We start from the raw sequence: 11,030 nt of genomic DNA on the forward strand, positions 1-11,030 counted from the left end.
CATCCAATTGCACCTGGATGTGAAGGCCAAAAGGAGCAATGGCAGATCGTCTGTTCTGAAAAAGTATGGCCCACTGAGGAAGGAAAACACATTCCCAGGTGGAATGCTTTGGAAAGGAACGAAGTTTCGAAGAATATAGTAAAGACAGTTGCAAACAGCAAAGTTGCAGAGAAGGTTCATGAGATTCAATGTATAAGCTTTGAACTGGAGAGGTACGGAAAGCCCCAGTACAGAGTCAAAATCCTTGATGATGAATGGGGTAAAGCATCTTTAAGGCTGAGAATCTGGCAGAGCCATAGGCTATGGATCCATAGTCGAGTTTCGATCGAATAAGAGTACAATATATCTTTAACGTAGAACATCGATCCACTCCCCAACTGGTGGTAGAGAGGACATGGAGGATGTTCAGTGCTCTTGTGCATTTGACCCCGTAGCTGCTTTAAATGTGGTATAAAGGTCAACTTACAATCAAAGCTAAGCCCCAAGAACATGGTCTCAGGAACCACTGGCAGCGAAACTTCACAGATACAGAGTTCAGGATCAGGGTGAATACCCTGTTGGCAGCAAAAGTGCATGCAAACAGTTTTAAAGAGAGAGAAATTAAAGCCGTTCGCCGTGGTCCACTTCAGTACACGCTTGAGGGCAGTTTGTAATTGCTGCTCAATATATCTCATGTTCGACGACTGATACGAGATGTGAAAGTTTGCAACAGTGAGAGGGAGTTGTTTAGTGATGGCATTAATCTTTATACTGAAAAGTGTGACACTAAAAACACAGCCCTGAGGGACCCGAAGTTCCTGTAGAAAAGAATGGGAAAGTGTCAAACCCACACAAACTTGGAATCTCCTGTCCATTAAAAATTTTTTAAATAAACATGGGTAAATAGCCATGTAACCCATATATATGGAGGTCTCGCAAAATGCCATACCTCCATGTTGTGTTATAAGCCTTTGCAATGTCAAAGAACACTGATACAAGATTTTGTTGTTTAAGAAAGGCTTCTCTGATTGATGTTTCAAGTCGAATTAGGTGGTCTGTGGTGGAGTACTGTCGTCGGAACCCACACTGGGTGGGCAAGAGAAGGTTGTATGATTCGAGGAACCAAGCAAGACGAGCATTAACCATCCTCTCTAAGGTCTTACAGAGACAGCTCGTCAAACCAATTGGACGGCAGTTTGAAGGAATCTTGGGATCTTTTCCAGGCTAAGAGAAAGGTAAGATAATAGCCTGGTGCCAGACATTAGGAAAACCATTCTCCTGCCAGATCTGGTTAAAAACAATTAGAAGAATATCAAAAGAAGCAGGAGAGAGATAGCACAGCATGTCATAGTGTACATCATCTGGTCCAACAGATATACTGCTAGACCGATGAAGGGTCATTTTCAGTTCCACTAATGTAAATGGATGATTATAGTCAAAGAGACAGTCAGTTTGAAAGGAAAGAGGTGAACGCTCTGCCCGAATCTTGATGGCCAAGAAGATGGAGGAACAAGCAGAAGTGCTAGATACCCAGCAAAAGCTTTCACCTAGAGAATCAGCGATGCTCCAGACATCAGCTACCGCTTGGCCATCAGAGAGTAAGATCGAGAGGAAGACAGAATTGTAGTGCCCACTGACCTTTCAAACCCTTGTCCCATATGAACTTGGAACTGGTGGTAGAAGATATGCTAGTTGTGAACTTAATCCAAGATTCCTTCTGGCTTTGACGTCTCACCCACCTAGCATGTGCATGGGCCCGTTGGAAAGCAATGCGGTTTGAAAGTGTAAGATATCTACAGAAAGTAACCCAGGCCCGTTTTTAAGCCTTCCGTGTCTGGTGGCAGACAGGATTCCACCATGGACAAGTATATCGTGAAAAACATGTCGAGGTTTAAGGAATAACACTGAGCAGCTGCTTGTATAATACAGTCAGTTACTGTTGCCACACAGTTGTCTATTGATAACTGACTGACGATGGTAGGATCAAGTTCTGCAAGAGCAGTGAAAGTGGACCAGACTGCCTGATCCAGCTTCTACTGGGGCACGCGGGTAGGGTGGCATTGACCACGACCAGTCTCTCTCAAAAGTATAGGAAAATGATCACTGCCTAGTGGATTATTGTCAACCCTCCATGAAAAATGGGAGAATAATGAAGGGGAGCAAACCGAGATCAACAACGGTAAAGGACTAACTAGGTGCATGAAAATAAGTGGAAAAACCATTATTGAAAAGAGAAAGGTTGTGATCAGAGAGCATATGCTCTACAGAGCAACCCCTCCTATCAATAACAGCACTTCCCCACAAAGGATGATGTCCATTAGAGTCCCCCAGGATTAGAAAGGGAGACGGCAACTGTTCAACAAGAGCATCAAGGTCTGATTGATCATGTCTCTCCAGGTGACATGTAGAGAGAACAAACAGTGATAGTGTGACCCAAGAAAACATGGATTGTTATGGCCTCCATGGGTGTGTTAAGTGACAAAGACAGGGTGAGCACATGCTGATCAACCAACAGTGCCACCCCTCCATGTACTCGTCCATCACACAGCCTGTCATTTCTGTACAGAGAAAGGTGACTGTATTGGCAGGTTTCAGAAATGTTTCTTGTAAGGAAAGACATACAGGATGGTAGGAAGCAATCAGTGTTTTGATGTCATCCAGATTAGAACATAAACCTCGACAGCTCCATTGTATCAAGGTGGTCATTTTTAATGAAGAGTAGGCAAAGTGGCTGGAGAACCCTTCTGTTTATGACCACGTCTTCTTTCCTTACTGACCTTATTTGGAGGAGGTCTATCGACCTTTGTGGATCCTGCCCTGGGTCGATTGAGCAGGTGTTTGTTGTTGGAAGGGGATTCCAGTGACTGAGGATGCGAAAGAATGACTGTTTTGCATTTCGAGGTGAGAGAAAAAAGATATGTCTGATGAAATGCCTGTATTTGAAACCAAAGGATGTGGATCTTGGGGTTTGTTGGAATGTATGGGAGGAACAGAGATGGGTGTAGAAGTTGATTCATTAACCTTTTTAACCATGGAGGTCAAAAGGCTTTTCATTTATTTTGAAAATGATTCTCTTGTAGGCAGAGAGAGATCTGTCTGCACTCCCACTGTAGTTGTGGAACGAAGTGCAGCAGCATATGTCCAAGATGAAGTGGAGGACAGCAATTTCTGAGCCTCAGGATAATTAATGATATGAGTCGTTTTCAAACGTTGTACCTCTTTTTCCTCCAACCATTTAGGGCAAGAACAAAAGTAGAAAGGGTGAGAACCAGTTGACACAATGTGCGTCCATGTCACACTCATAGGCATCGTGGTCCTTGCCACCACAATAAGCACATATCAGGGAACCATGACATGATGTCTTTGAGTGGCCGAACCTCTGACATTGGAAACATCGGAGAGGGTTTGGAATGTACAGCCGTACCCTGTAATTTAAATAACCTGCCTTGATGATGATAGGTGCACGTGGTGATGTAAATGTCAAAACGAGGATATCTGTCGACAGTGTAACTCCATCTTTGCGAGTGGATATGCGCCTCACTGTAGAAACTCCTTGAGTGGAGAAACCAGCGAGAATCTCTAACTCGGGGATGTTCTTCAAATCCCTCTCAACAATAACTCCTCATGATGAATTCAAGATAGCATGAGGGGTAACCTCAATAGGTACATCCCCAATTGCCTTTGAATTCAAGAGAAGTTCACTGTGTTGGGATGTGGATGTTTCAACCAATATGTCTCCAGATTGAAGCTTCTTTACTGACTTTGGAGAGCAAGCAAGTCCCTCTAGTCCCTTCTGAATAAAAAAGGGGGCATTTGCCCTAAAGGATTTTCTGAAAGAGAATGTAATATAAGAAAATGAGAAATGTGTTTTACAGATGTTGAAGATTGCTGCTCAGTGTCTTCAAGATGTGGTTATTTACCTTTTGACTGTTTTTTCACTATTTTATTTAAATTTTTCATAGGAGGATCCACAGGTAAAAAGAAAATTTCGGTACCCACTGACCCCACCCACCATGGAGCCCTACAAGGGGATGCATTACAATGTCATGCAAGGACATTGCAGCAACACCAGGATTTCATGAGCACTATACCTAAACACCAGCATCAGACACAATGTCCACAACACCCGTTGAGAACTTCCAACACTGGTACTTGGTTGACTCTAGCCCAAGTGGACCAACCGACTGACGCAAGGGGGGGCCACCCAAAGGCAGCATGTCTACAGGAATTCAAGGCCAAAGTGGTGAGTTAGGGTTGGACCCCTCAACCACCAGGATCCTCTCCTCCCCTTCACTGGTCGCCACGCACGGCAAACACGTGGGTGGATGTTTAGATCCCAGAGAAGGTAACCAGAAAGAACAAAACCTTCCCTGGGAGGTCCCCCTCACCAAGTACAGGAGTCCACACCAAGGGGAAATAAATAAGATTTATTTTCTAAAAAATCATGGCTAACAACAACATATTTTATACCACAATACTAATTCTTAAATATTTTTGAGTTCATGACCCCATTTTGTGAATGAATAATCATAACCTATCACTTGTCAAGTAACTAAATATCCACTAACAAATATCATTTTTGTAAAAAATGCTAGTATAATAATACAGTTTGTTTTTAAACTATTTTAACCTCTAATACAATTCTCAGTCATAAAACCTATACAATACTAAAGAAAGTAATGCTTTTTTTGAGGAAGCCAGTAAAGCAAGGAGGTTCACAAAAGGAAGATTTATTTAAAAAAATTGTTATTAAAATAATAAAAACCAACAAAAACTTCAAAATTACTTGTTGTATCTTCCAAACCCTTTGATAACCTCCAAACCATAAGATGGAACACCTAACCTACATGTCATATTCTAATAGCTAAACACTAAAGTTAAAATAAATATCTTCAAGTTCAAAAGATTAAAATACCAATTTTTAGCATAATTTTTTCTGCTTCAAAAATTTTTAAGATACCATGATTTTACAAATATAATATGCATTGTAATCTTCATGAACAAATAGTCAAATCTGCATTACCACCATAAATAGTATGCACTTCAACTTTTGCAATACTGGGGTCAAAGAAACCCTTTAATAATAAGAATGTTAGAATATCCATATAATATCTAATTGCATGCTCACCTTAGTGCTTGATAATTTAGTAGCAACAATTAAAAATAAATATTATTCAAATTTTAGTGTTTCTATAAAATTGTTAAAAAATGAGTGTGGCTCAACACTTGCTATGTCGAGAAGTTGTGCCAATTATTTGAAAATAGTGTTTCAGACTCAGAATATGAAAGTTTCACCAAAAATGATTAGTAGTTTTCAATATCAAATATAATGTAAAGAAATATCTAGTTTTTTATTTGCAAATATTTCTTAGTATGCATGAAAATAAGTCATTAAAATCACAAGACTCAGCTTCTTGATCATTTTATTTCAAAAATAACGTTTAAAAATACAGAAAATGAATTAAAGTAGGAGACAATTCTCACTTACGATTCAGAAATATATAGAATTAATAAAACATACCATCAAAATGTAACATTACTAGTAAGTATACATTATTATTCATAATATATGTTGGAAAAGATGGTGAGAGCTGACTGTTAAAGAAAAAAAAGATTTGTTGCCCTATACTATATACACCCTTACAATGAGATAAATTTTTAGCAAAAAAAAATGTGTAGGATAATCTGAAAATTATGGTGAACTTTTAAAAGGTGGAATGAATATTTAGAACAATAAAGTTTTTTACAACCCTTCCTGTTCATTTTGTCAGAATATTCTTCCTCTCTTCCTAAACCATGCACTAACATGGATTCCTTATACTTCATGCTGAATAATTAAAAACACAATGTTTTGTGTCTATTTTCCTTTTTCATTGAGAATATTCTGTAGAATTCATATCCTTTCAGAAATCTTTTCTCTTTGTTAGCTAATACATTCAGCTTTTTTTTTAAATGTGCATTTTTTTTTATTTCTTATACTGTGGTATAACTCACAAAATATTTAATTAATATGAAGAAAACTTTAATCAAACAGATATCCAGTCATCAGTTTCTTCCTTGTCTCTAGCTATCAAGTTCATTTGATTCCTACCCTAAACATCTTAGCTAGGAAAATCAATGATTCCCCTTTTCACCAATACTTGTTATATAACCCTCTTTTTCTCAAAAACACTTAGCACTTGGATCCCAAGGTAAAAGCTATAATGTAGGATATAGAATGTACCCTAGGTTTTAGAGGTGACTGCAGAAGTAGAATAATATTTAATCTACAGGGAAAGTCAACTTTATGTTCAGATAAAATAATATAAAAATCATAATTTCGTAGTACCATGGCGAAGTTTAATAAATTTCTGATGGTACACCCATAAATATATGATGTTTATTTAAAAACATCAGACTATTAAAAAACACACATCTAAAAATTATGCTATCAACATACTCATGCAAAAATGAACATACTAAATATGAAATACAAGACAGATTATCTGATTTTCCTTATAACCTATGCTTAAAAGTATTTTAAAGGAGAAAGGGGATTTTAAACCAGAAATGTTTTCCTATACATATTTCATAAGCTGAAAGAAAGGAAAAATATCTCAGTAAAGGTTTTGTTTGTTGATTTATAATTAATTACAAAGAGCTACACAAAGGGCTTTCTGTGTTGTGCCCACTGTCAGTATCAAAAACTAAATTTCAGCATATGAGTCTACAAACTTACAGCTGTGCCACTGGGGAGCAATAAAAAATGTAGTCTGCATCAAAACAAAGTATCTTATCTATACTTTTACACAAAAGGGTTCAATCTTATGTACTTACATTGCTTTCTCTGCATTTCTTGCCTAAAAAATAAAGAAATAAGAGTTTTAAAAATTTTGATTGCATTATGTTATTTTTGAAATTGGAGTGTATCACATAAGATTAAATTTTTATGCACTATTTTCAAAATTAAAATAACCAACGTTTTCAAGAAGGCAATTTAGATATATATTCATAATGCAAACAGTACCTCAAAAGTCTTCAGTTAATTATACATAAAATAACTGATTAGCCATTTCAATTTGTGGTTCATGACTATCATACTGATTGCAATGATACACTGTAAAATCAAAGATGTCAGCATTGGTTTTTGCCCTTTGAAAACAGATTACTCCAACTGTTTCATGCTTATGTTGTACTGCAAATTCTTATACTATGCGAGTAACCTGTTAGATATAATCCTCGAAACCAAGATAATGTTGTTAACACTAATGAGAAATATTGCAAGATGAATAAGAAAAAAGTTATAGTTTAAATAATTCATAAACATATTAGGTAGGCACACCACAGTATGACTGAAAGACTACAATGATATCACACCAAGAGATAGATAACTTTGAAATGGTCATAGACATTACAACTATAAACATTAATAGAAAAATAGTTTTGTTACATATAAAAATATGAACTAGTACTTTCATTTAAAAACATATATTTTCATATACATTTTAACCAAAAACATTGTTATACACATCAATACCTTAGTCAGCTAAACAAGAGATTTAACACACATTAACAAGTCTGATAGCTTTACAAAACTAAAAATTACATATTTTAATAATTTTTGAAGTCAATTAAACTCCTGCATGTAAACTGCAGGTAATCTAATGAGTTGCAATATGATCATCATAATCTTATATAAAATATTATGAACAGTTTTTAAGTTTTTTTCTAAAAGTCTTGAGTGGATTTGTTTCAAACAATTCAAACATTTTTTGTAGAAATAATAGTTTTAACAGAAAAGCCTTTATTTCAAAACAGTGTCTGTATACTTATGAAAAAAAAGTACAACTAACACTTATGATGTATATAGCATCCTGCCAAGTATTTCCATACACAACTCAGTATATATGATGTACTGCTATCTATTTATATACATCACTGAATGCACAAAAAGCAATAAATTTATTTATTGTATACTCTTTTAATTTAACATATATAACTACAGTGTTTAATTTAAGATGAGTTTCTTAAGTATATAGTCTTTGTCTCTGCTGGTTGGATCAAAGGATAGAAAATTGACTGAATGGAAGAAAATATAGAATTGTTATAAATGGAGTTCAGTCAAATGGTATTAATGTCACAAGTGGGGTACCTCAAGGGTCATTGTTAGGACTTTTACTCTCTCTTTATTTACATCAATAACACATGAACAAATGAATAGTAAATTTTTAAATTTGTTAATGATGTTAAGGTTCTGGGTGTTGCTGGCTATGAGAATGATGCCACTATATAAGAAGATTTGAATTGTATATAAATTACACTTAGCATTTAATTATAATAAATGCAAGGTAATTTGATGGGAATAACATTAAATGAGTTGTGGAAGAAAAATATCTTGGTGATCTAGATGATCAGGCTCTTAAGTATCCAAGCAGTGTGCTGTTGTTACTTGCAGGATATATAGGATTTTAGATTATATCTTCATAGATACTGAAGTCTAAAAAGGTTATAATTTCATTGTATGGGTCATTTGGAGTAATGTGTTCAGTCTTAGGACATTGAATTGATGGAAGGGCTGTCATAAGAGGACAACTGAAACACTCCTTCTGCCACATGTAATGTTTTTGAAGTTTATGTCCTTAATTTGGTGAAACTCTTGCAACTTCCTGCAACACATTAGTGTGTTGCAATACACAGTTTGGAAGTCATTGGTTTAGAGAATTGGACAGCCTAGGCTAAATTTTTCTTAAATTTACATCATATCATTGTTTACATGTATGGCTGATGTAAATGTGAGATACTGGTGTTAATTGCTTACTAACACTTACAAATCAGTCTCAAATGATATTTAACTGTAGTATTACCATTAAATCTTTTTTTTTTCTTTAGCCTTTCTTAAAGTAAATATATAAACTGAAAATCACATCTATACTGTAATATTAATTAAAATATTACAATTTTTAATTACTTCAATAGTTCTAACAAATAAAAAATACAAACACAATATTACTTACTCTCTATACCATAAAAACTTAAACATGAAATAGAACATTTGCATAATTTGCATACTACAAAATGTTCTACATGTTTTGATTCCTTCTGTGTTGACTTCAGAAGACTTTATTCAGTAAATATATATAAGATTGTATTTTAATATTTAGTGCACATAGCCCTCGAGTGGTTTTGTGCAAAATCCAAAAAACAAACAATTTTAATAGTTATCAGTTATGAAATTACAAATTGTTACTTACAGGCTGTTGATGAAATAACTTACAGAATTTCCATTTATTACTCTTTTACATGATACTTTGTGTTCTGAGTATCTATGTGTAAGAAAATCACACTAGAGAGTGAACAGTAATTATAACCACTCAATAAGTTATCCATTACCAATGAGGCCTTTCACCAAGTACCAGGGATCTTCAGGCTTGTGGGGTACAATAGATACAATAGTGGTTGAAATGCTATTTACGTAATCAAATTGATTTAACAACTGTTTCTCTGTGAACTGTGTTACAATGAGAAAATGTAATTTTTATTTATGTCACTACAAATAATATTTAAAGTAAGAAAATTTCAATATCAAACAGTTATTATAATTATTTATTCATTTTTAGTATAGTAACCTAATCATATTCCAGACAAATTGCCAATCACCAAGCTAGTTTTTCTTTTTATCCCAGAGTTAGTTTTGATATACCTTCCAGCTGCAAATCAGACATGGTTTTAAAGATATGGTCAATTACTGTTATAAATGTTTGTGTCTAATAGCTATAGATATGGCTTAGAGCTTTTCCTGAGGATTGTTTCAACTGTAGAATTATATTTTAACTTTATCATTTTTTAATACGACACCTTATTCACAAATGCCTAGTAAAATATTTTACAAAAACTGAAGAATATTCTAGTAAATATATTTATTTATCAACTGTTCAATGGAATTTTATACTCTTAGGTATATTTTTTAAAATATTTATCCACTTTAACTTTCTTACATAGGTGAATTTTCAACTGCACAAGTATTTTTACAGGTATTCAATTTGCAACCAACTACACACTGAGAAAACTTCTGATACTGTTGTAGTTTATTAAATAAGACTAAACCCTGAACTGGTAAAAACAGATTTTTTCAATTCTAGCATCTTACTGAATATCCCTTGTTAGTCAAATGATTCAATGTATCAAGAATAAATATTTTTATGTTATTAGTGTGAAAAACACCCATACAGAAATTACATTTTTATATGGGAAGGGGGTTACTTTTCAGTGTACAGAACTAAAGTATGAGTCACTTGTCTCTATATAAAAAAATAATAATCACTTTTTTGTATAGGTGATTTTTTAAGTTCCCATAGCCCTCATCCTGAAAAATATCGCTACTTAACATGACACTAACGTTAAGCTAATAATTAATACTAGTCAACATATCTTTTGAATTGAACCTGACAGTAATAATGTATAGTAATATTACTAATACATTGTAGTATTACACATGTAATACTTTTTGTTTTATTATGACGCCCACATAATACATTGTATTAGTAATACGTGAGTTCTTAGTTTCCATACTCCTACTAAGTCTTATCTCTATTACTACAGTATATATATTATAAATGTACAGAACATTTCGTTGTCTTATTATTATATTAGTAATATTACCATTTTCTATTTGTTCGGTGCGTCCAAGATTAGGTGCTTACAAGTTATATTAAACTTCAAATGAATTTGAAAAATTTATATACTCCGTGATTAACTATAATATACACCACTGAAAACGTTGTAAATATCTAGTTTTTATTTCATATCTACTACTAGAGCCATCTAACGGTGAAAAGGAACAAAGACATTGATAAATACTATTTATGTTGATAAGCAATTGTACGAAAGTTATAGTTGGTAATTTATTGATATTCGCAAACCTACACAACAGGCTATTTGTACTGTGCCCATTATGGATATCGAAACCCAGTTTTCAGCGTTATAAACCTGGAGACTCTCCGCTAAGTCAATGAGAAGGGACGAAAATTATGTTTCGATAATGAAATGTGCTCTTCCATTTAAGCTTGATCTAA

General features: G+C 34.4%; 1 protein-coding gene across 1 annotated transcript in view; it reads right to left on the bottom strand.

The window, feature by feature from the left end:
* The window catches only part of LOC143253290 (pre-mRNA-splicing factor ISY1 homolog), a 56,621-nt gene extending 45,844 nt beyond the window's left edge, over window positions 1-10,777 (bottom strand). The window contains 2 exon segments of the mRNA XM_076506913.1: window positions 6,796-6,818; window positions 10,618-10,777. Coding sequence (XP_076363028.1) covers window positions 6,796-6,818; window positions 10,618-10,620 — 26 coding nt within the window. The 5' untranslated portion in view covers window positions 10,621-10,777.
* Window positions 10,778-11,030: the final 253 nt, after the last annotated feature.

The sequence above is a fragment of the Tachypleus tridentatus genome, chromosome 6 (assembly GCF_004210375.1).
Source record: "Tachypleus tridentatus isolate NWPU-2018 chromosome 6, ASM421037v1, whole genome shotgun sequence".
Taxonomy (NCBI): Eukaryota; Metazoa; Arthropoda; class Merostomata; order Xiphosura; family Limulidae; genus Tachypleus; species Tachypleus tridentatus.